Raw genomic sequence first — 25656 nt, forward strand, 5'->3', positions numbered from 1 at the left:
TCACATGACATCACATGGAACAGATATGCTCTGGTCTCTTGATGGTGGTGGTTTTGGCGGCGGGTGACTAGGAAGGAAAGGCAGTAGTCGCAAGCATGGAAATGCTCGAAGTACCCTGGAATGTGAATCATTGCGAGGTAACTTTACTGTGTAGGGGTCAATTCGTCCACGTTTACCTGTTCACGCATTCTGGAAACGCATAACCATCTTCTTCTTGTTGCTCAATAGTGATTTTTTCATCTTCCTCGAGTGACTGTAGACCACGCTGGCGTAACGTTGCTCCTAAATGCAAGCTAGCTTAAGCGATCGAATGGAACACCATTTAAGTATGTTTTATAATCGAAGGGTTTAGAAAGGTTAGGAATGTTTTTTTTTAAAGATGACGGATCTCCCGAGAGCTAGCTCTGAATTGGGCTGTGGGATCAAATCAATTCGCCTTCGGGGATTTACTCAGAGCATTATCTGAAGGGTTCAATGCACAGAAATAAGAGCAGTATTGAGAAATATTTCGTCAGTATTGAGAAATATTTGGTATTTGCTATAGTAGAATGGTGAAACTTGTCAAACAATACCTGGCACGGTGTTGTCCAGAACAACGGCAACTACACCTCCCACAAGCATTTTAATACTCAACAGCATGTTAACAATCTGATCCCATTCCTTGTTACCTAAAAAGATCAATTTCTTGTTCATTTTCAAATTTGGTTCTAGTTTGTTGTCTTTTAGACTGGATGTTTCCTTGTATAGGAGCCATAGTGTGAATGTTGAGCAAAACATTTCAACAAGTTACTCTCAACATGGCTTCTAGAGTTTAATTTAACGCGACTTTTTCGAATTATATACACTAATTATTGTGGATGAGGTGTGCGGAAATATTCTGATGTCTCTCAGTTCACCCTCATCTCCCAAACAATGTAGTTGAACCACTTGACGATAGCGTCATCCCTACGATGTTGGTCGTATCAGCTAAACACTAAGTTGAAGCAGCAACGCGTACTATAGTCGGGTCAAAACGAAATGAAGCACGGACATTTGCGCAAGCGGCTGCGCTCGAAGCGGAGCGGTGGAGCGTAGCGGTTGAGATCGTGTAAGGGTCCTCGCTGCTGCCACTCATCTCTGCAGTTCGCCATGGTCCCACCTCGATTCCAACCGCTGTCTCCACCGCACCGCTTCCGAGCGCGGCCGCTTAAGCAACGGTCCGTGCTTCATGTCGTTTTGACCCTAGTTCTCACGAGTGTATATGCGGTGCATTTGCGTACACTCTCGAAGCTTACGTACGTGCTTTATGTCGTTTTGACCCTACTACGGTAGAGTCAAAACGAAATGAAGCTCGGTACAGTTGCGTAAGCGGTCGCACTCGGAGCGATGTTGTGAAGCGTAGCCATGAGAATCTAGGGGGACCCTTGCTAGCATCATCCGCCACTGCGGTTCACGATGGTCCCACCTCGATTCCAACTGTGTTGCACCATGCTTCCTGTCGTTTTGACCAGGCATAACAATGTGAATTCGCTGCTGAGGAAATAAAATCTACAGGCGCTGGATGTTTTCAACTAAATGGATGGGACTCTCCAAGCACAACACAAACACCTTTGACACACATTTTCTTATGAAAGACGCGTCGCAGTCCTCCAGTAGGAAGAATTCTGCAAAGGATGTGTGAGTGCATGTTAGTTACTTCACTTCACAAATTTGTCTCAGATCCTTACAAATTAGAACTGAATTGCCTTTGGGTACCTGATATGAATGGCGACCTTTCAAAATGTAGTGGAACTATCAAACCAATCATCAGCGACAGTCCCAAGATGGAGAGGTTGCGAGTGAGTTTCAAGTCGATAAGCTACAAGAAAGGTATCAATATAGCTGTCCTATTAAACTCCTACTTTAATTTCAACATTCTACTTTAATTTAATCAACAACAAATAATGAAATTGGAGAGTTTAGAAATTTGGACGACCGAAGTAAACAAGAAATTTAGATCTCTAAAAATAAACAATGATCAGCCAGGAGCTGAGGTCAGGAATGCTGATCAAATTATATTAGGTCTGGAAAGAAAGGAAGAACTCTCCGAAACTGTCAGGCATTCTGTATCTATAGTGGGAAATGGCGGATTTGTTTCCCTCAAATAGGGGTTTTTTCTGTGGCGACAAACTTAAATGCACATGGTGAATATAACAATACTAATATGCTAAATAAGATATGTATTTAGTTCAAATCCAGCGATTTATGGTCATTTTTCTGTGTTATTTTGTTACGTCTGTGGACTTTTCCGGGTTCGCTCTAAAGTGAGTGTTAGCCTTGTGTCTTCGATTCTGTGGCCATTTTTGATCTTCCCCTCCACGTTTCGAGATTTTCGAAATTCACAAGTTTATTCTGTATTCTCTCCCGTAAAGGCAATTCACGGCCAAAAAAGTTACCTGTAAGTTACTCATCGCAACGCCAGCTATCATTGATATGCCCATCGTAAGGACACCTCCTATTAATGCATCAGGGATGGATGCGAGAAGAGCTGCCATTTTAGTAAATAGACCTAGAAGGATTAGAAGCAGCCCGGCAATTTGCATTGTTGTACGACTTGCCACCTGAAAACAACGTACATCTAAACATTCCTTTGAATAGTTTCAACGTTGTCAACATGTGCCAATACGAAAGCAACGTGGTACCTACGGATTGTCTCACCAGCTACTCACTCTCGTTATGTGGATGAGCGCTATGTTCTCCGCATATGTGGTCACTCCTGTACAAACGCCCATGACAGAAGCCAACATGCTGCCAAGACCTAAACCATTTATCATTTAGAAAGAGTGCCTACTGGCTACGCGAGCCATGCGAGACCACTGATTCATCCCGTGTTCGGCGAACTCCTTTTTCACTTTGAACCTGTACTCCTGTTGTTCTTCGATTTGCTTGAGCAGTAATAGTAGTAGAAATAGTTTTCATTTGTCTCGACCAAGAGCAAAACTTGTAGATTGGCTTTTCTTCTTTTCTCGAGGGGGACGAAAAACATTCAGATTTTCTTCAAACTACTTCGTAGAGAATATCACCATCTGGTTGGGATATTCTTGTAGTGAATTTTTTATTTTCTTTTTTTATTCCTTTAGTATTTTCTCAGCCTTCTGAAGTGTACCTCAAACTTGGGAAGTAATAACAATGAAAGAGCAAGAAGACAAAGATTCTATCTTTTCGGTAATTACATCAGCAGGTCCTATATATTTGCATACGAATCATCCAGTAGTATTTGAACATTGATGGGTAATACGATTATACAGTCAGGTCAAGACAACTTGAAGCTTGCAGTTGTGCATAGCGATGGTCCCACCTCAACCCCAAGCGCTAGCTCAACCGCACCCTTTCGGGCGCAGCCGCCTACTCAACTGCACCAAGCTTTAGGATCGGACTATAGAAGATAGATTAATTTTTTTGCAAGGCTATATCACCTTCATCACCTTGACTCCCGTTGATCTTCGAACTGGTCGAGCGGGCGCCAGTAATTCTTCCATTTGTCCCGATCGCGTGCCAGAGTAGCCCAGTGGTTCCTCCTTTCGCGTGGGTCACGAAGAGCATCATATTTTTCTTTGAAGGGCTTCGTGAAGAAATCTGGCCATCGGGTCGGCGGTCTTCCTGTAGTGCGCTTAATATCGCGGGCAACCCAGTCGCTCACGGCTCTGGTCCAACGGTTGTCATTAAAGCGCATCACATCACGTGTCCGGCCCACCTTATTTTACTTTCCTTGGCAAACGCGGCGGCGTCTCTAATCTTCGATCGCTGACGTAGGAGAGAACTTCGAATCCCGTCCCTCACTTGCGTGAAAAGGGATACTCCTAGCATCACTCTCTCAATTGTGCGTTCAATGACGCTCACCGCGTTTTCTTCCTGCTTGCGAAATGCCCAGGTTTCCGAAGCAGAAGTCAAAGAAGGAAGTACGGTGGTGTTGAAGAGGTGAGCATGGAGCCGGGTGTTCTTGGTCTCCTTCACTATATCCTCGATGATCTTGTACGCTCCCCAAGCCGCTCGTCTCCTCATGCCCAGCTCGGGGGTCAGGTCGTTCATCATGTTCAATTCCCGACCCGGATAAACGCAACTGGTGCATTCGGATATGTTCGTTCCGTTGAGCGTGAATGGGCATCCGAGACCTATCCGTTCCGCATGAACATCTTTTGTCTTTTGTAGATTCAGCTGAAGACCGATGCATCCACATGTTTCGTCGAATTCGGTCAGCATTCGTTCCGCTTGGCTGATACTAAGTGTTATCAGTACGATGTCATCAGCGAAGCGCAAATGGTGTAGCTGCCAACCGTCGACCTTCACTCCCATGTCGTCCCATTCCAACTTTCGCATTGTGTTCTCGAGAGTGGCTGTGAATATTTTGGGTGCGATTGTATCACCCTGTTGGACCCCTCTTCACGTCAATGATGATATTCTTGTAAAATGGCGAAATTCCGGTCGTGAAGTTACTGTACAACTCTCGAAGTACCTTTATGTACTGAGTGGGGACGCCTTGGTTGTCTAAGGCTTCCACAACCGCTTCCGTCTCAACTGAGTCGAAGGCCTTCTTTAAGTCGATGAAGGTGAGACAGAGCGGCATCTTGTACTCTCGTGATACCTCGATGAGTTTCGAAACAGTGTGAATGTGGTCAATCGTGCTGAATCCTTTTCGAAACCCTGCTTGTTCGCATGGCTGTCCTTCATCCAATACTTTCTCAATCCTATTAAGAATCACTCTTGTAAAGAGCTTGTAGATGACGGACAGTAAGCAGATTGGGCGATAGTTGCCGATGTCATGTGGATCTCCCTTTTTATACAGCAACACGGTCTTTCTGGCTTTCCACTGTTTAGGAACTTTGCATTCCGACAGATAACGTGTAAAGAGCCTCGCCAGGGTGTTGATGAGTACTGGCGGAAGGCTCTTCAGGTGTTCTGGTCTTATTCTGTCGGGACCGGGTGTCGTACGATTTCTTACCGACATGATAGCATATCGTATTTCGGACGGGAGAACCTCTGGAATGACTTGTCCATCTTCCCTCTGGTAGTGAGGAAGCAAGTGGACATGGCTGTCAAAGAGATCAGAGTAGAAGTCGTAGATGATTTTCTCCATCCCCCTTCTCGATGCAATGGCTGTTCCCTTTGGGTTCTGGAAAGCAGTCATCCTCGTCTTGCGACTGGCGAAGTCTCGACGGGCATAGCGGATGCTGCGTATGCTTTTCCCCGCCCCTGCAGCTTCAGCCAGCACTTCTGCTCTTCTCTCGTTAAGGTCTTCCTTTATCGCCTCTCTGCAAAGCCTTCCGAGCTCGGACGTGAGTTCTTGGTTCCCCGCGGCTCGTGCTGCTCCACGCTGGCGTATCAGCTCAAGAGTTTCAAGAGACAGGCGCCTCTTGGTAGTTTTAAAACTCTCAGCCTTTTTCGCGCAGTCGTGAAGGTGTTCAACAAGCCGGTCATATTCCTCGTCGATGTTGTCCATTGCGGAATCTTCCCAAAAGCCGGCTAGCGTAGCGAAGAGATCCCAGTTGATGATAGTCCTGGGATTTCTCTCTCTGAACTTGGGGGCTTTCTCTGCTCTCCTTGTGAAGGAAAATCTTCCTTGCAGGAGGCGATGGTCTGATCCCGTATAGAACTTTGGTACAACAGCGACGTCAGTCAGGCAGAACCTTTTATTGACGATGATGTGGTTTATTTCATTACGATACCCTCCACCGGGTGACTCCCACGTCCAGCGTAGAGAGGAGGGCTTCTGGAATTGCGAGTTCCCATGGATGGTCTTAGTCGTCATGACGAACTCGGAGAGCCTCTCCTCCTGGTCATTCCATTGTAGGTCGTGAGTCCCGATGTGGAGTTTCTCCGGCGTTCTTTTTGGGCCAACTTTGGCGTTGAAATCGCCAGTTATTACCTTGTAGAAGGCATGATCTTCTCGGTAGAACTTCTCCAGGTCCATATAGAAAGCTTCGACTTCTTCTTCTTCGTAGCTTGATGTTGGAGCGTAAGCGACGAAGATAGTCAAAGCTGGTGTTGGACCATATCTTCTCATCCGCAGACGTCCGATTCGGGTCGTAAGTTGTTCAAAAGAGTCGATGTTCTTTGCCATACTCGTGTTGACGAGGACGCCAACTCCACCAACACCTCTATTGTCCTAAGAACAGTTCTTCTCCAGTTTCATATACGGCGTTGAGGGGGTGACGTCGTCTCGTCTCGGTCAGTCCGATGACGTCGTACTTGATCTCCTTGGCTTGCATCATCAGGTCTTCGATGGCCGCTTCCGATGCAAGCGTACGTGCGTTATAAGTACAGATAGCCATCCTAGTCCTTTTCCGTTTTGGTAGCCTACATGACTCCTGCAACCCCGTCCTACCTGGCGCTATCGTACCAGGCTTTCCTCCGGAATCAGGAGACTCTTTTCTATTACTGTGTTTTGCGTAAACATTTTAAAAATTTTAAAACCCATGGGCAGGTTGCAAGCCTCTAGTCCCATGAGTTTCTCCCGGAGTGGACTTGTGGAGCTTATTTGTTGGAGGCGACTCCAAACCGCCTCCCTTGCACCTCCCAGTCACTTGATTGCAGGCTTTTGGCCGGATCGACGTACGGGATACAAGGATGTCATGAATCAGTCCTGGCTCAGCAGAAACAGGGAGTCTATCCCCTGAATCCACCTGCGTCTCTGGGCAAGCACAAGGACTAGCCGCGACTAGCCCCCTATCCGCCACCCGGGGACGCCCCACGTAGCCTCGCGACTACCCGGCTGTGATCCCTCTAGTGAGGGAGATCCGTGGGCAAGGCTATATTTAGTGAGAATAAACAATAAAAGTTTATCAAGGAGAAACAGAATAGACAGCGGTTAGACAGCGGTCACGCTTGCATCGCAACTGCAACGAGCTTCAGGTCGTTTTCACTCTACTGTGAGTATGCTGTGCTAATAAAAGTATGATATATTAAATAAGAACCAAGCACTGGTAAATTTTGTGAGGAATTGAAAACATCCATATCAAAAATAACCCGAAGGAGCCAGTCAGGAAGAATTCCCAAATGTTCAACTTAGCCGCTTCTCTTTTTTTGCGTTGATGTGTTGCTGTTCTTGCTTGGCGATTGATCCGACAAGGAGGATATCCATGATAGGTCGAGACACCGCACCCAAGGTCCACAAAAGAAGGATGTGATTCTTAACGTCGGTTGCATGCTTTGAGCAGAAGAAATTTCCAAGGCAGACTATCTTGTGGTCTTATTATACCACCGAGCAGTGCCTCGCCCCCTCTTTTGAAACTTATATTAATCTCTCCGTCAACACATCGAACTTGCTGTTGCTGTAATTTCTAGCTTTAGTTCTCGAGCAGAACAACTCCTTCGAGCATGCCTGGTCCAAATAAACCTGAGACCCGCCTTTGCACTACAAACCTTACTCACAACCTTGTTACGCTGTCTTTCACACTTTGTATCTTCGTATCCTATTGATAATCGTCATATAATTTGTCCTAATGTGATATCCGATCCTACGTTTCATCACCATAGTAGTCCACTGACAATTCGTCGACTGAAGATCTTTTTCTCGATCAATGAATGTTCATTGGTCGTACTGACGTGCTGTTATGTTTCCTGTGTGTTAGAAGCAGTGTTCGGAGTGGATGGGAGATGATGGTTGGTAATGTTGGTCGAGAATGTTGGTAAATTTCTCAAAAGCAGCGTTCGCAGAAACTCCTCTCATTTTGTGAGAACGCGGCATTTCATTCGAAAATCGGATGTGGAATTCACATATTGAAATTCCTGGATCTGATCACCGTGGTATTTGTAGAGTGAACTTTCACCTTTGGTAGAGAGATTTTAACCTCGAATTCGAATTTCGCTGGACGCTGCCATTAACAAGCATTACGTAGTCGAATAGAAGTGCAGGTGAGCTGCTTATCTGATAAGCCGCTGCGTGATCGTAGAGTTAAACAAGTAAACCTGGTAGTCTCTCGCTACGACGAACGAGCATTCACTGATCGAAAGGAGATTATTCAAACTACGAATCGGTAATATAATAGTGAAGGATTGAACTTCAAGCCGAAAAATGCTTACTGAGTCTACTAATAGAACAAACTTCATTGAGACATGAGAGAATGAAGCGTAATTGGTAGTGTAGCAGGGTCTAAACGACATAAAGCACGGTGGACTCGCGTAAGCGGCTGCGCTCAAAGCGATGCGGTGGCGGATAGCGGCTAAGATCGAGGGAAGACCCCTGTTAGCACCATTCATTCTTCGCGCTAGTTCGCTATTTTCTAACCTCGATTCCAACCGCTGCCTCCACCGCGCCTCTTCGAGTGCAGCCGCTTCGGCGGCTACATCGTGCTTCATGTCGTTCTGACCTTACTCCATGTACGGCAAGATGGAAGAGGAACACTACCTCTTAGAGGAATAATCTCAATTTAGTCACCTTCAATCATTATGGCGCGATTGACTGCATTCTTTGGTGGAGCTCTTTGTTGGGACACTCTTGCGAGTAGATCATATGAGCCAATATTTTCAATCACACTGGAAACACAGGATGCGACATAGCCCATACACAATCCTAAACTCCATCGTGGCATGCCGAATTGACCTGAAACGAAAAATCTCAATGAGTTTTCTCGGCATTGTCCATTGAATTTCAGAGCAATCACCTGGGAATGGCACTTGAAACCACGGTGACTCCCTCAACACCATAGTGGTTACGTTCTTATCCGTTCTAGCTTGACCACCTACGGGTTCGAGGTCCGTAATTGTCATAAGATAGCATATGAACCATATCAGCGAGATACTCAGCAGATACTAGAGAAAATTCCATTAAAATAGGAAGAACTCGACTACCGTAAACAAGTCCTCACCGGAAATTGGCCGAAGAGCCGGATTTTTGTGGAGATGATCCGCTTTTTCTTGAATGAGTAGTATGGTAAAGGAACACACAAATGCTCCATGTAGACGGCCATTGTGACGACACACATCAGCATACTGTTGAAATTCAGATTTTCAGGCAGGTGAGGACTTGAAGAACACCGTAACTGTCAGTAAGGTTATTTGTAAACAGACATTGTGCTATAAAGAGCAGCAGTATTGAGCGTTTTTTCGAAAGAAAATTTGTGTGCGGTGCTTCAGGATTGTGTGGACAAGAAGAATATGCTCTTAAGCTCTATTGGCAACAGCTAGACTAGCTCTTGACATTCCTATTATTCCGCAATCTTAAGTGGAAACGGATCCACCGATGCAACTTGAAAATTTGCAATTCCGTAAATTTTCATGGGTGTATTCATGGAGCAGGAATGCAATACTTTGAACGTCTTCAAATCTACCATTGAAACATGAAAAGAAGTTGATATTTTTACCCACGGATTTCTTAAAATATCCGGAACCCACAAAACTCTTTAATGATGTGACGATCCCTCTTGATTATGAAAAAATGCGCTCGTTTGCATTGCTCCGAAAATAAATTTCTATTCTATCTTGGAAATTTTGCTTGGTGAGAAGGAGTTCACATTTTTAATTCAAGTAATTTAAAGTCTCTCCATCATCTTACAGTACTTGAAAAATGAATAAAAATAAAACAATAAAATAAAATAAAGAATGTATGATAATGAATAAGGAAACGTTCGTTCGAAAATAACACCCACACAAGGGAGATCCAATGCAGTGATAACTTGCTCTCGATTGTTGGCACAATGCTCGTAGTGAGCAGTATCATCAACGGAACAATGGTCATCGGTCCAATAAGTTTTGCCAGCACTCCGGCTATTCCCGTCCCACCAATGATAAAGAATGATATGCATGCCACTAGGAGGCTGCCGGATATCTGCAACGTATTAAAACAAATCACTCACCATCAGGATGCGCCGAGTAGTTTTTATTTACAAATTTGCAACTTATATTCCAAATTCCATCGAAACCAATCAAGGTAAACCTATCCGAAAAATCAGAACCTTCTTCAAAAGTTAACATGAATTGTTTAGAGGATCACTTCTGTCCACCCGGGTTCCCTAATGTGGGCCCAGAATTCAATTTCGCTCAATAATTCCCTTTGAAATTGAGAAAATGGTATATTATGAGCACATGCGTGTAAGGAATGGTTTCGCAGTCTCCTGTCTCTTGCTGGGGGAAGGCCGAGAACTTTTGTCCTCCTCCCCCCCACTTAGTAGGAGACAGCAATTTTCCAGAGTTTGCGACAAATTATTTCGCGAAACAAGAACTGAACTCAGGTTCGAACTCAATACGTTGACTGCTTTCGATCCTCGGAAATTCAATCACATTCAAAATAGAAATGGGCACGTCTGAATATTTCTGGAGAATTTCTTCTCAAGCTCCTTGCTTGATTCTTGAAGTTTGTACTACTCATTTTGACCGTTTGTTGTATATTAATCAGTTTGAAGAGGAACTTTTGGAAGTAGGCAATGAGCTGCATGACACAGCTGACCGCAATCCCTCGTACATACCTCTTGCAGTCTTCCTTGCCAAATTTCTTCACTGACTCTGTCATATTCGTTAAATGGGCATTCACTTGCGCGAAGGGCTTTGTAGGCCAACAACGGCGGGAGGAATGCCATAGCTGGGCCATGTAAGACGCAGAGCCTGAAGTGGCAAGTGTAACTCATCCGATACGCATCGAGTAAACATCTAACAGTTTTCGAATTTGCTTTCACTATATTTGTTCGAGAAATGCGGAAAATGGCGTGCCATAGGCCGCCTACGTATATATTGTAGGTATATTATGTACTTTGTGGTTCTTTTATTTCAGATCGTGTTGATCAAAATATGAAAAACGAACTGTATTCACAATCCTACGAGGCCAGCAGTTCCTTAGGAAGGAATCGTTTCACTTTTCTACCGTTTGATTTGTGTCATGTCTAATGTGCGCTGTTATCTCTTATGTTAAGACGGCTATTTTATAAATTCAAGTATAAAGATGAAAAATTATAAAATAAATAAGAATTAAAAATAACAAAAATCTTCTAAATAACAAAAATAATAAAATCTCCTATTTTACTTTTACAGGAGTGCTCCTCAAACTGTCTAGAGAGACCTCGTTTCGGAAAATCAACAGATCTAGTGATAAAGTGCGAAATAAAGTGAATTACGAAAAACACGCCAAAAAAACGCTAACCTACGGTTTTTCTTCGTTATTTTACGAGAAGTTACCTCTGTCACTGAATGAAATGTAAATGTAAGCAATCATTCATCATCATATAAATTTACACTTGCAAGAGGATTCGAGAACAAGAGTTTTTTTAATTGTTTTTTTTTTTTTGAATTGTCCAATGGTGGAGTGTCGTCAAAAGACTCTCGAACTTAACTACCTAGATAGCAAAGGACATCAAAAAGTAATAGTTTTAAAAGTGATTTGTTTAGACTGCACCAAAAACATAAAACACATCAGGGAAAGAATTAGAACGGATAATTTTGCATGCTTTGAGTTCAGTAGAAATTGTGTTAGGTTCATTGTTACCTGTGTGTTAATAGTATTGATTTTTGGGTTATTTTTTTTTTGAATTAGCGAATGTGGATGTGCTTTTTTGACCAATGAGGATTTTAAGAAATCCATATTTAAAGCAATATGACTATGATTACCATAAGATATTCACGAAACTGCAATGTTCACAGGTTAGTTCACTGACCTTAACCCAAATGTTGTCTGAATGATAGTAGCGACTCCACAGCTGACAAAAGTCGCAGCGATTAACTGTACTCGGAGTTGCACTGTAGCATCGCCTGCACATACGGCTTCAGACACGAGATATGGATATACTAGCAAACCGGACAGGCATAGCATTGCTTGCTGTAACATGGTAATTCTTGCTCTTTCACATAAAATTGTGAGGAGAAAAAAAAGAGTTTAAAGGCATCACCCCACGAATCTGAGGTGGTACGGATTTCAGGTGGAGTATTCGTATACGCGATAGTAGATTATGGATAGGGGTGATTCCGTCCGTTTCTTCGTAATTGCCGCAAAAACGGCCCGGAAGATGCGGCGCGTGCACAAGGCTGGCGCGCTCCAGTCGAATTTATTGTAGAAAGTAAATAAATAGTTCGCCAGAACGCCCGAAGCCGTATCTTCCGGGCCGTTTTCTACGGCAGTTAGAAAGAAATGGACTGGATCACCTCCCCCCCCCCCCCTCTTCTTAATCTACGATCTCGTATACAAATACTCCACCTGAAATCTGTATCACCTCAGATTCGTGGAGTGAGTGAAGTAGAAAGACAAAAAGACGAAACTAACTTGAAATCCAAACATTAATGCCGAAGACAGAGTTGGTATATCGTTAACACGTAGATGTAGCTGTTCATGATTTTTTATCGCGACACCCATGGTTAGATTTCTTCTTGTTGTATCTTCAATAGAATTTCGAAATTTCACTGCGGAAATGCGGAAAAGAATAACCATCTGACGTGAAAATAACGTTTCTTCTAGTTTGTAGTTGTCGTCTGACGTTATGTTCAGTTTGCAACATTATCGACATAATAATGGTTCTATTTACTTACCGTCACAAAACTGGATCTTTCGCCACAACCGATTAACAGCAGATGTACGTACGGTGAAACCACCAGGACAAACTTCGGTACAATTAGTTCGACGGCACTAGAACGACTAACGTTAGCAAATGAACCGCGATTCGCTAACCTTTTTCCGAAATAAATTAGTTTTAAAAAGGAACCTAGTACAGTGAACGAAAACTGAAGAAGTTACGTAACTGTCGGAAGTAAAAACACGGTCAGTGATTAACAGTACTTGACCGGGCGAAGCCTCAAGTCCCTGACCTCATTTTCGCATTACACACTTTGGCATTCTTGGAATTTTGTTGTGGAAATGAAAAAATCAGTGGCTCCTAGGAATCCGTTGAAAATAGCTGGAAGCTATCACGATGGAGAGCACTAGGAAAAACTTTGGGAATTAGGTTTAAAGGAAATACATAGAATCTGATGCACTATACATGTAGATATGTTATGCCAACCAAGAGTTTCATCCCGTTGAGGTTGATAAATTGGTACAAAATTTGTTTGAGGGGATAAAAATAATGACAAATATCAGAAATTGAAAGAAAATGAAAATAAAATGGAATTAAAAACATTGACTTAACGCATCGGATTGAACCTACAAGTCACTTTAAGGCTGAACACGCGTTCATAAACCTCAACAGTTCTGAGCTGATGTCGAACGCGTAGGCGCCGTATATGGATTGATCAATACCGTGCGCTTTATCCTCTTTTATTCTTATATAATTTATTGAAATGGTAACGATAAAAATTATTGCAGATGAATTGTTAGTTTGTAAATTATAATTGTATGTGAGCAGGACTGAAGCTTTCTATGTAGTATTAAAAATAAAACTAAAAGTTATTAAGATGAAGCCGTGTACATAGACTTGATGTAGGTTGATTTCTGGATTTTGACCTTTATCTTGACACATAAAAATGTAAAATTGTCTTATCTAAGATAATTTGTGTTTGACCCTCCCAAGAATGAAAAGTTAAGGTACTCATGAAGAATACAGAAGCTCAATTATGCGAATATTTTATTAAGTATGTATGTTGATAAATGTGAATAAGATAAATTGCAAGGTCCTTGGTAAAACACAAGAAGAGAATTGTGAGGAATGAAGAATAAATTAAGTAAAGAAAATACTATGATCATGATAAAATAATAAATAATAATATGATGAATAAGGCGTGTGAGTTCCGCTGCGACAACCTGGAGAATGTCCAGTGAAGCACAGAAAAATGAACAAATTATGAGCAACGAAATTCTGAAATATAGAAAAAAATTGAGTAGTAACAGATAAATATGCTAAAAGTAGAGCAAAATTAAAAAAAATAAATTAGTGTTACAAAATTATGTAGAACGAAAATGAAAACTTGCTGTGGTAGTTTGAAATGAAATACTTGTTCTATTTTCTTCTTTCTTTCTTTTCTGTACGTTCTTGCATTCATTAATTCTTAAGTACAAAATTGAGGGTTCGGTGTTGGAAAAAGGAATCGAATATTAGATTAATAGAAGCGGAATAGAACATCCACCACTAAAAAAAACTAAGATGAAACAACTGTATAGTAAACATCCTGTTAGAGAGAAATCAGATTTTACAGTTTTCGCTGACAATAGGAGGTCCAATTAATCAGTAATAGAGAGTATGAATACGCTGTGAATAATCCTTTAAAAACTCGTAGTTCCACTAAGAATATGTATTTCCAAAAACAAGAATTTAAAGTGACGATATCTATCTTGTTACGCTGTGACACACGAATCTGCGCGTATCTTTTTCGAGAACTGACTTTACTACGAAGTAAACTACTGGTTCAAGTTATGAAGTTCAACAAAGGGGAAAAGGCACCAGAGGAAACATGAAAAGGTAACAAAAATATCGAAAACACAGTTCTGGAACGAGGACAATTGGCAATTATACAGTCATTGAGTTCTTCTACAACCCAACGCTCCGAATTTCAGAAGAAGAGAAGATCACAGAAGCAAAAGAATAGGAAGACAGGCAGCAGCAAATAAGTGTACCTCCATTTTTGAACCATTCGCAGCTTTAAATCAAGGAGATTTGCATGTGTTTCCTCGTGTTTCCCAACAAATTTCATAGAGAAGAAGGATGAAAAAAAATCTACTCCAATATTAGGTGAAGAGAAATCTGAGCGTTTCCACTAGATGTCTCCTTAGTGAGCCATATCTGACGATGTAAACATCACATCGGGTCATACTACACGACAATTTCAAGGTGACTTTACGGGAACAAACACCGAAAAAGATCGTGGTCCAGTCCTAATGAAGTGGCCCAAACGATCGCCGAGCCCGGATTAACAACCAAGAAAGTTTTGCTGGGTGTTTGGTGTGGAATCACTGGAAGGGAATCATCTACTGTGAACTCCTCCCATCGGGCCAGACACTCAATTCGAACCTCTACTGCCAACAACTGAGCAAACTGAAGAAGGCGATTCACCAGGAGCGGCCAGAATTGACCGATAAAAAAAAAGTGTTCTTTTCCCATCAAGAGCACACATCTCTAACGACGCGTTTGATGCTCCGAGAGTTTGGAAGTGTGGTTCTCGATAGGTTTTCCGCCGTATGGTTCAGATCTGCCACCAAGCGACAATCACCTTTTCAAGAATTTGCAAAATTTTCTTGAGAGCACAAAAATGACCTCAAGGGCTTCAGGAGAGGATGTTTCTTGTGAAAATGAGGTGGTCAAGCTTTTTTGCCAATAAGGATGAGTAATTCTTCAATTTCGGGTTTATGAAAATCGCATCAAAATGGACAAAAGATATCGAACGAAACGGCGCGTATTTGATCTAAGTCGGTTTGTTCTAACTATGTTATTTCCACGCCACATGAAAGTTCTTTCTGTTTGTGAAGATAGTGAAAGCTTGAAACCACTGGTTTCATGCAGGTCTTTTAGAGATTAGCTAAAGAAAAATAAGAGAGTGAAAAAAGTAGTTTAGAAGACAGAAAAATTTTTATAATGCTATTTTGGATGGTAGCGGACTTGCAACTGCTGCTGGAATATGCAATAAAAATATTAAACAAGATTCACGAGTGAGAGTCGAAGTTTGCAACCCCCTAATTGTACACTACGACGTTTTCCGCTTTCTTCCACTCCCTTATTTTAAATCATTCACTACAATTCTTGTCTTGTACTGAAAAGGATAGCTACGAACAAGATCTTGATTAATTTGATTAGAATCAAGCTTCTCGGTGAGGTCACGCGGCGCACATTCAAAACACAGTCAGACAGGTGTAAATGTTGTTTGGAAACATAACCAGATATTGAGGATGCTTTTCTTGAGGTAAAAATTTGAACTCAAAAACCATTTAGAAATAAAAACAGCTGAGTGTTGAGACTTGTACGATGAAGAAGAAAATAATATAAAGTACAAATAAATAAATGTAAAATACAAATGTGATAGAATCACAAATAGTTGTTGGAACATTTCAAACTACAATGTTGTTTGAACTGAAAAAGTTTGAAGACTTACTGGGTAGTTTTTTTTTTAAATAAAGCAATTTGGCTCACAACTCGTTTGTTCTTCTTTCAAAATTTTGCGGAAAACACTGCAGTTGCAAACTCTTTCTTGAAAAGCTATGTAGACTTCAAAACTACACTAAGCATACATCCTTACGACGATCTAAACTCTCCATGTTTAACGAAGATTATTCAAAAGTAATGGAAATTATAAACTTCCAAAAGCTGTCACCTATCACTGTAAAAAAAAAAACCAAACCACCTTCACCTTACGTTTAACACAACAAGAAGGTTGTTAGAATACTTCACAAGTTTGACAGAAAGCATTGAGAATCGAAAAATTTAAAGACTCTGCCAAATTGTTTTACATCTCTGAACTTGTAAGACATACAGTGATTCTTTTGAAAAATAAGGTGAGGCTGAGTGGCCACTACTCTCCTAAGCGCGATTTTCGGGTACTGCCAACGTTTCATTTTACAATAACCGGTATTTCGCCATAGGATTATGGGGATTAATGGACCATTCTGCTGTTTTTAGCGGTTCAGAGTTCAAATGTCGCTGTGGAAGAGAAATAGAGGAGAAAAATGGTCGGCGGAGGAAAAATAACGGGAAATAAAAAAAGACTCAATTTTCAAGACATGATATTAGTTCCCGAAGCATCTATACTAAATAGCATATACTTTTACCTAGATTATATTATAAAAACAAAAAGAGAAAAGAAAATATAAAAGAAAAGTCCAAAAACATATGAGATTGCGAAAAAAAAGAGGAAATGGTCAAAATTTCTGTTCTCCAACCAACAAAATTTCTTCTAAATTGCGCAAGAGGAAGTTCCTATCAGTGATGTAGAGAGTACATAGTGTCAAGATTGAAACCTTTAACCCATTCAAAAAACTGCGCAGAGGTGGAGTAGAAATCTAGTTATAGGAACAATGAGAGATTCAGTTGAGAACAGAATACGTCATCATAAACACTGGAACAAAATAGCAGCTCCAAAGTAGCTGATTTCAGATTTTCTAGCATCAGTTGCGAATTAGAAGAGCAAATAAATATCAAAACGTCGAAATTTAGTGTGAAAAAACAGCAGTAGAATCATGTGGATTTTAAAAGTTTACGTCGAGGCCGTAGTGTAGGCACTCACTACTTTGCGAAACGATGTGCATAAACGGAACGTTTTATACTAGTTCGTAGAGTGAGTGAAGGTGGGGAATCTTAACAAGCGCAAGAATTCTTGCAGAAAGAAGCGCGTGAAGTGGATGTTAAGAGAAAAGTAGCGTCATTATACGATGCAAAGGACGAGTTCATTGTTCACAAAGACAGCGCTGGTTTGAAAAAAGTTAAATGGGCAATATTTGACGAATCCAATTAAGAAATACGAAGATATCATTGAAACGAACAAAAAGCGAGGTGATTCACCCGAATCTAATCACTACGGCCGATAATTATTCGAGAGAGTGTCGTCATTGAAAGGTGCGCGATACCCGTTTCCAGCAAATATGAAAGTGTACGCACATACTTCCTGATCCAGTGAAATGCGCGACATGAACCTGCCAAGTACCGTGGTGACCTTCGCGAGAACCGGTGATTAGCACGGCGAACATAGCAATACACACGCACAACGATGCTTTTCCACTCGATTACACTTTACTCGAGAAACTACACCATCAGCTTTTCCCTTCTAGTTTATTCTAGTTTAGGACAGAAATGAAATCACTTCAAAAGCTTCTCAACTGGTGCTTTGAAAGCGAAGCTTATCAGAGGCTGCAATTTTTTCGATTTTTTTTTCGTGAAATATATTTGAAGAGCCGTTGATGATGATGAAACTTATTTTCCAGACAAAGAAAAAGGAAGTGTTCCCACTTAGGATTAAAACAGCTATGTACTACGATATAGTGACTGCTGCCTTAAAAGATTGGTAAAGTGGTACGCCATTATATAATAGTAAAAACGAAAACAATAGTAAAAACAATGAACGATTGTTAGGTACTTATAACAGCTTAACATGAAGGCCGTCCTCATGATTTTATCACTCCGTTGCCATAACTGCTCAAAAAAATGCCAAGAACAAAGAAGTACATTATACAGTGCTTTTGAGGGACAATGGGAAGACTTATCGATCTAAAAACCACAGACACTTCATCTCATATCTCCATAAATTTCCAACATTATAAGTTAAACTTTATACTTAGTAAACATCAGACCACTACCTTCACCACTCACGAGGTTGATATCTTGAAATCATTAATTTTTTTATTTTTTTTTAAATTTTGTTTAAAATTAATTTTAAAACCAGGCATACCCCGGCCACCTTGTTGTTATTGCTACAATGTGCTGTTTACAGCTCCTTTCCTAGTTGAGTGAGGTTCACAAAATAGAATAATTTTAATGTGAAAAGTTTAGAATGAGAAGAAAGAATATCGGAAATATCGCCCAAGTTCAATTAATCCTGCAACTCACCAAATATTTAAGTAGCGCATGCAATTTACGATAAATTACCAACAGTTTTGGAATAATTTCACGATGTGCTGTGTTTGCTGAAGCTCGCACGAAATATTACCCCATATTGCCTGCATTCCAATCTAAAAAACCTATCCATCCAATGCCCAATGGTGAAAGTATTACTTATTTATGATAAAGTTTAATTTAACAAATTTGTAGTATTACACGTTGACATTCATAATAAGAGAATGGAAAGAAATACTTCCAAACTCCACTTGTTATATTGTCCTAACAGTTCTCCTTTCATTAAGGAAGAGTTCGCAGTTGATCTGACAAGTAGCGCTTCTCTATCCGAATGCATGCGCGAAGTGAATGAAGAATACGTTATGGTTTTGAGTTCATTCTGAAAATTATCGAATCTTTGGTGACAATCTCTAAGAACGCGGTGGTTCACCAGCCCCGCGAGATTGGCGCTTTATAAAGACGAGGTTGCCGAAACGTCAGCCCACTAATGAAAAACTTCGTTGCCAGAACAAGAAATCATAGATCCAGTTCACAATACCGAGGTTTCAAGAAGAGAACACCTGGAGATTGTATCACTTTCGTCTATCTCAACCGTAAAATCGCGACTGCTGCTTGGAACGACGCCAAGAGGTCCACTTTTCAGAATCGGTCACGTGGAATGATCCCGATCATCGTTTTTCTAGCATGAAAGGAAAAAGAAGGAATGGCATAGGAAACTGGCTTCCGCCCCCATTGGAAATGAATCCATCATATTCCGTTCGCGTAAAAGCGTTCTCCGAGGGCTGCGAATTTTGGCATATTTTGATTCTTCAAACACAAGTGGGGGCGAGATTTCCAGGTTACCGGGCTATGAAAGAAGTCAAAATTTCTCGAGTCCATACACAAAGACGTTTGTACAACGAGAACGTTTTGACGAGAGATGATCCACATTTACGAAAAACACGCTCTATTGAATCAATGAACACTAGAAATTCGTGCTTCAAGTTGTTTGCTATGTGAAAACAGAGCACAAAAATTTGATCTTCACATAATACTGCGATTTATGGTGATGGTTTAGTCGCGTCAAAATGACATAAAGCTCGGTGAGGTTGCGTAAGCGGTGGAGTTAGCGGTTCGGATCGTAGTGAGACCGTCACGAACTGCAGCGATGAAAGCACTAGCAAGGATCGACACGATGTTTTACGTGGGTTTCATCAAGTGCACGAAGATGCTGTTACTAATAGAAAATACCGCTAAATTTTAGAATTTGACTTCGGGTTACCATTCTACACATGCATACTAATTTTGTTTTTCATCACAAGAACGCAAAATATCCTGTCCTCGAAAGTGTTAATCCTCTTGCTAACACACTAGTCACCAAACGAAATCTTAAGGTTAGGTCTGTAAAGTAGACCAAACTCTTGCTTCTGAATGTAGAATTATTTACCGGTCCACATGTACACTACGAATACGTACCAGGATGTATTAAATCAATTCTACTTGCTTTTTAAAGCGATTCTCAATAACCTATGCGGCAAGAGGACACCAAACTTAGCAAAATAGAAATTCGAGGATTTGGAAGTTACACAGTAATGATTTCTTTGCGTTTTTGAAACCTTTTACCTAGAAAGACAAATTTTACTACCATCCACACATTCCAGTTTTTTTTTTTTTTTTTTGAAATCATAATTTTACTTCCTCTGCTCGCTATAATCTCTTATTAAACATAGCTGCCTTTATTCCATGTGTAAAACGGATCCGTTTTAGGTGAGAATGCCTCTGCTATGAGCACTAAAAAAATAAGCTCCATTTAGATTGAGGAAGAAAAACCTGCCTTTTTGGTTAGATGCAGATTCCTCCCAATAGTTCACACCTCACCGTGATATTGAAACACATTCTTCAGAGTAATCATCGATTTATTCATTGGTTTACGAGTAACGCGGCAGCAAAGTTTTTTTTTTTAAATTGTCGTTCTCTGTACGTACATGCCGGGCCATTGCCTCTTGTTAGTTCAAGTGCGATATGATCATAATTACCGCTGAACAATAGAAAATTCGTGCATTAGTGCAACGTAGTCTGATAATAGGTCACTGGTTGCATCTAAACAAACTCAAATGGCTGCTCGGATAGCCAGTAGTGAGTAGGGTAAATATCATAACAGCCCACTTCATCACTGCGTTGTTATCGAACATAGCGTTATTAGGCTGCTTTTTTTCCAGAAGTATTTCTTCTACTTTGAGTACGGATTTGCACCGAGCTCCTACTCTTATTCATCTACTGTCCTGCATGTGCCGTTGGAGATGATTTTCTGTTGGAGACGCTTGGAAAGCTGACATTGCTGTTTATAACATAGAGAATGGGCACACGCAGGAGCAAAATTGAGCTCAAGATCTTCAATGATTTCTGCCTTTTGTAACTTTCCGCAGCCCTCGATACATGCAAATGGTCATTTGATCCCAGTCATTCCTGTAGTTTCGCCGTTAAAATACCAAGCCTGCACTTACCTTTTATTTGCGCGAGCTACCAAGTGCTGAATGGGCTCTATGTCCAGGGATAGCAGGTTTCTTCAACCCTTTTTTACGTCTCTCTGGAAAAAAGGATAAAGTGTCTGGCTTACACAAAGACCTAGCCAGTGTATCAGGTCAATGTTTCTATCCTCTCGACAAGCCTGACACCAATTGACCCTGAAGGGAGGAAAGGATTGGTCTGCGTTAGGGCGGTTTCGAACCATCGATAAATCATGCAGAAATTTTGGAATCTCCTATCGCCTACATTACACCCGCCCCGGCCTAAAATGGCAGAAGAAAAATCAAATTATTGCCTGAGAATCTTCCACACCTGTTTCTTCTAGGAAACGTCATTAAAGATACAGGATCTCCTGCCTGAAAAAAAAGGACGCAGATATGGTAGAGCTGGTAGCGAGGCAGAGAGCCGCGGCACCGGGTGTACCCAAAGCCATTTCACTAAATTGAGATGAGGTCTGGGACCCTACTGTTATTGACACACTGCTTCTATTAAACTATTTGGACTATTTTTTACTATTGTTCTATGGCATACTGATATTTTCAGAATATTTCTTTCTTTCATTCTAACGTTTGTTTGGCTCTTTGTTGCTGTGCATCAACCACGCGGGGTCCCTTGTGCTCATAGTAGGAATTGTTCTCAAGTTTTCTGTTATTCTTGCCTTTTTTTTGCTTGGCGCTGATGGGATCCCTTCTATTTTGTTCTGTTTTTATTTTCACTTCTCATTCTTTGTTGTTATGTTTGGTTTCTTTTCATGTAACCACCCCGTTTGTCCTCCTTGCTTTGTTTGATTTTATTTAGTTACTAAGTGCAACTAGACTATCATCTTCAAGATATTTCGTTAACGCATTGTTTAGTTCACGTGATGAAACAACAAATTTGCCTCCTTTGTCACTAACGGAGACCTTGATCTCTCCAGCTGCGATAAAATTGCGAATCTCGCGTCGTCTTCGGCGTCGCGCAACAGAAGATGAAATTTACGTGCCTCTTCGAGAAGCACTCCAAAACGGAGCATAGTGATGTTGCGGACGCTCAAAACTTGTTGTCTACCTTGCGCCTGAGTTCGTGGTTTGTACATCATACGCGGGAAAGATATGGAATAGCATGTGAAAAATGGGTAGCTTAAAGGATGAAACGCCAAAAAAGTAATGTTACTTGGAATGCGGAAATGATAGTCCTAAATGATCCATTCCATTCCAGGCAATCATATTTGCTGCAGAATATGATATTTTTGTGGAATCGTTGTGAGGCAGCATTGGAAAGGACTGCCAAGGCATGCCAATGATAAACAGCTGATAAAGAGACAATATAAATGTTTTCGACGGCGGTGGTGCGCCTGCTGCACCAACTTTAATCTACTTGTCTATATCTCTGTCTTTGAGTTTTATGCGAAGAAAAAAACATGTATTTCACCAAATTCATCTTTCTGGGTCGTTTCCTCTCGACTATGGTTGGCTACTTGATTCTTGTGTGGAAGAAACAGAAGGATTTTCTCGAAATGGACGCTGGTCTTAAAGGCATCACCCCACAAATCTGGGGTGGTACGGGTTTCAGGCGTTTAATGTCTATACGAGGTCGTAGATGTCTGATTCTGTTCATCTCTCCCTATATCGGTAGAGGTATCAAAACTTTGGAATGAAAGATTACTTACTACTTAGACTACAAGTTCTCCTAAAAACAAGATCTTTCTGCTGAAGTGGTAAAGACCGAGTTGAAAAAAACTTTTCAGAGCAACGTTGCTAATGGTAAAGGTAATACCACTTCTTTCCGTTGTTTTCTTGTCAAAACAAAAAGAAGGTGCATATTAGTGGTCGCAGTCAAGCAGAAACAATTTAAAAAAAAAACGTTATTGGAAGCATCAAGAAAACTAAACCATAAAATAGTGTAGGAGATCGAACATCAAGTTAATTTGTCGAATTTAACGTGATGTACGAATTACTTTCTCTCCAAAAACGTTCGAAAAAGTTAAGCTTTGTGGAGTGACGTTTCGCGCTCCATTAACTGTTGACTTGACACAGCTAGTGTCTACACCAAATGTAGCTAGCATCAAGAAGTAAAACTTTTGGTAGACATGTTGTATTATATATCCGCATAAGAGTTTGATTCTGCTTTTACTTAAATTTTAAGTTCGACGGGAATTCGGTGATAATGATTACAAGGACATTGAGTTGGTTGTATTATAATCACTTTCTGTGCTCTGTCTCATTTTTCTAAACTTTTTAATTTCTATTTTACTTTGTCTTGGTAAAATATTCAGCAAAAACTAGTGGAAAATATAAGACGCTGCTGCAGAGGAACGTGAAAGTTCAACTGCTTAGAACGCATTGGGCCAACGCCAATACCAATCCATCATCCTTGGTATCAAGTGTTATTTTGTTGTTATTAAGGGGAGAATAATGAAATGAGGTCGTTGTCAGTCGTCATCAACTGGAATAATGTCGCTTCGTTATTCGCGTTTTGGAAAGCTTAAGTGAGTAGGCAACGACAGCGATATACGGCACATCTGCACGATTTACGATCCCTGGATATGATACGTGGAATATGACGGATAGAAGGTCGCCAACAGTCTCCTTGAGCTCTCGACAGTCTGCTAACTCTATCGTTGCAAAGGTACGAGAGCTGCAGACAACCATAAACTGATGTCGAGTTAGCGAAGCTCAGTAGAAAAGCGATAAAAGTAGACATTCCGTCTTGAGTGAAACTACAGTGAAGGTGAGGACTATAATAGCTGATACTTCGGTGAGAGCATGTCGAAGATCCTCATTAACAAAAAAGGAACACTGTGGCACCGAAAAAGAGGGTGTTGAACGTTATCTGCAACTCTTATTCTGATCATTTCTACATCTCGAAACTCTCTTATCCGAAACATTGTCATGTCGTTGAACAATCGCATAGCACACAATCTCGACAAGATCACATACAAAGCGCCTGCCATCCTCCATCATAAACTCTCTAGCAAGGCTTGCCACACTTCATTTTTCGGAACGCAAGATCACTAACGAATTTAAAATCAGCAATGCCGTGATGCATATGGCTCGCACTTAAGAAACCTAGGTCCTGAGCGTAGTAGAAAATGCATAATCAGAGTAATCAAACCCTCCACTGAAAGGTGATGATGAGATTAATCAACCTTACACAACTGCTAGAAGAGTGTTCTGTTCGACATTGACGGTGAAAGATCAGAAAACAGCCGCTTTGTGAAGGTTAGCAAAAATAGGATCAAAACCGTTAGAGACTTGATTTCTATAATTTGAGAAAGCCAAGTCGGTATGCTCTACACTATATGTATGGTCCTTCAAGAAGACAAACTCCTTTGTGTCAGGAGGGGAGGGCCATTAGGTAGGCCATGCACATGACAGGAACGAGAGATGAAAGAACTACAAGTTTTTGTTTGAAATAATTAAAAATCAAAAAAAGGTACAAGTAATGCAAGTGACACAGTGAGTTTTTGGTGAACAAGTTGTGTCGAATAAGTAGAATAATAACATCCTGTTTTGAATACACAAACCGTTTACTACAATTTTTCCATATGAGATGTGTTCGACACTACCCACTCCTCGTTCATTGAGCAACGGCGAAACTACTTGGAAAGAGATGTTAAACAGCAACTTTACGTTTTAGTTTGAACAAAGCAGGAGATTGAGGTACATAGGCCCACGAACGCACGTCGTTTTCGAGAAATGTTCCATAATTCCGGTAACAGAAAGCTGGGAGAAATTAGGTTGGTGCAAAAACAATGCGCGTTTTGAAACACTCACTTCGAAACGCTATAACTCTCCTCAAAAATCAACTTTACCAATCAAAATAAGAACTATTATGGTCCACGAACTTTTAACAACGAGATGCAAGCTTGCTTATTCCCGCTGCATAAAAGTTCGAGCTTTTGGGTGTCCACGAACTTTCGGAAATCGTTTTCAGCATTACTTTAGTTTTGGACAATCTTATCTCTTTGGCAACTGTCTCAATGTTTGGAAAACCTATGGTCGGTTGGTGGTGTCACAAATATGGTGCGTGAGGAAGAGTCTCGTAGCCTAACTCGTTCAACTTCAGTAGCGTCACCTCTGAATGCGTGGCCGGGCATTGTCGTGTAGGGGAATAGGGCTCTTCCTGTTCACTAATCTCGGGCGAAGAAGTTGCAGTCTTCAGTGCATTTCGTCCAGTTCTTTCCAGTACTTCTCTGCGGAGATGATCTCGCCAGGTTTCATGAAGCTGTAGTGGATTACACGTGTTGCACACTACCGCACGGTCACCATGATCCTCTTCGGGTGCATTTTTGGCTTCGGGGAGTGCTTAGGAACTTCATTCTTGTCCATTCATTGAGCAAGACGTTTCCTGTTGTCGTAAAAGACTCGTTTCTCATCGCTTGCAACAATACTATCGAGAAATAGATCGTTCTTGTTGCGCATCAGAAGCATTGACCACATCTCAAGGCGATGGTTTCTTTAGAACTGTTCTTTGTGACAGTTCATGCTGCACTCACTTGATCAAAGTTTTCACCTTTCCAATCTTTTTCAAATAGTGGACGACCGTTGAATAGTCAACACGTTCTCCTTGGGCAACCTCTCGTAGTGTTTTTAGCGGATCATCTTCGATAATTGCCTTCAGCAAGAGGTCATCAACTTCAGAAAGGCCGCAACCTCCTTCATCATCAAAACTACTCATATCGCCACAGAAAATCTTTTGAACTAACACCGTACAGTAGATTCGGTAGTACTCCTTTCACCCAAGACAGGGTTAATATTCCGAGCAGTCTCCG

The 25656-nt window shown here is 41.1% G+C and overlaps 3 protein-coding genes across 7 annotated transcripts; all 3 read right to left on the minus strand.

Annotated features, from left to right (window-relative positions):
* Window positions 1-4335, minus strand: RB195_000992 (uncharacterized protein; the record flags this gene model as incomplete). Of its 3 annotated transcripts, XM_064197565.1 has the most annotated exons (8): window positions 1-115; window positions 177-282; window positions 573-668; window positions 1735-1837; window positions 2415-2579; window positions 2688-2776; window positions 3444-3628; window positions 3713-4335. In XM_064197565.1, the coding sequence occupies 8 exons, from the start codon at window positions 4333-4335 to the stop codon at window positions 1-3; spliced, it is 1482 nt and encodes a 493-aa protein (XP_064053444.1). The 3 variants fall into 3 exon arrangements, with proteins under 3 accessions (XP_064053444.1, XP_064053445.1, XP_064053446.1); XM_064197563.1 differs by lacking the exon at window positions 3713-4335 and having other exon boundaries at window positions 3444-3564; XM_064197564.1 differs by lacking the exons at window positions 1-115; window positions 177-282; window positions 573-668; ... (2 more) ...; window positions 2688-2776; window positions 3444-3628 and having other exon boundaries at window positions 3691-4335.
* A 43-nt stretch (window positions 4336-4378) lies between these two features.
* RB195_000993 (uncharacterized protein) lies at window positions 4379-6076 on the minus strand (the record flags this gene model as incomplete). The annotated part of the gene is made up of 1 exon (XM_064197566.1): window positions 4379-6076. One exon carries the CDS (start codon window positions 6074-6076, stop codon window positions 4379-4381), a length of 1698 nt encoding a protein of 565 aa, XP_064053447.1.
* Window positions 6077-6113: 37 nt separating this feature from the next.
* On the minus strand, window positions 6114-25562 carry RB195_000994 (uncharacterized protein; the record flags this gene model as incomplete). 3 transcript variants are annotated; one of them, XM_064197568.1, is made up of 11 exons in its annotated part: window positions 6114-6312; window positions 6430-6628; window positions 8393-8557; window positions 8619-8766; window positions 8823-8946; window positions 9603-9781; window positions 10419-10554; window positions 11598-11758; window positions 12200-12312; window positions 12463-12559; window positions 12933-12944. In XM_064197568.1, the coding sequence occupies 11 exons, from the start codon at window positions 12942-12944 to the stop codon at window positions 6114-6116; spliced, it is 1533 nt and encodes a 510-aa protein (XP_064053448.1). The 3 variants fall into 3 exon arrangements, with proteins under 3 accessions (XP_064053448.1, XP_064053449.1, XP_064053450.1); XM_064197567.1 differs by lacking the exons at window positions 6114-6312; window positions 6430-6628; window positions 12933-12944 and adding exons at window positions 7473-7513; window positions 25398-25562; XM_064197569.1 differs by lacking the exons at window positions 6114-6312; window positions 6430-6628; window positions 8393-8557; ... (6 more) ...; window positions 12463-12559; window positions 12933-12944 and adding exons at window positions 24897-25077; window positions 25381-25562.
* Window positions 25563-25656: the final 94 nt, after the last annotated feature.

This window comes from Necator americanus, chromosome IV (assembly GCF_031761385.1).
Source record: "Necator americanus strain Aroian chromosome IV, whole genome shotgun sequence".
Classification (NCBI taxonomy): Eukaryota; Metazoa; Nematoda; class Chromadorea; order Rhabditida; family Ancylostomatidae; genus Necator; species Necator americanus.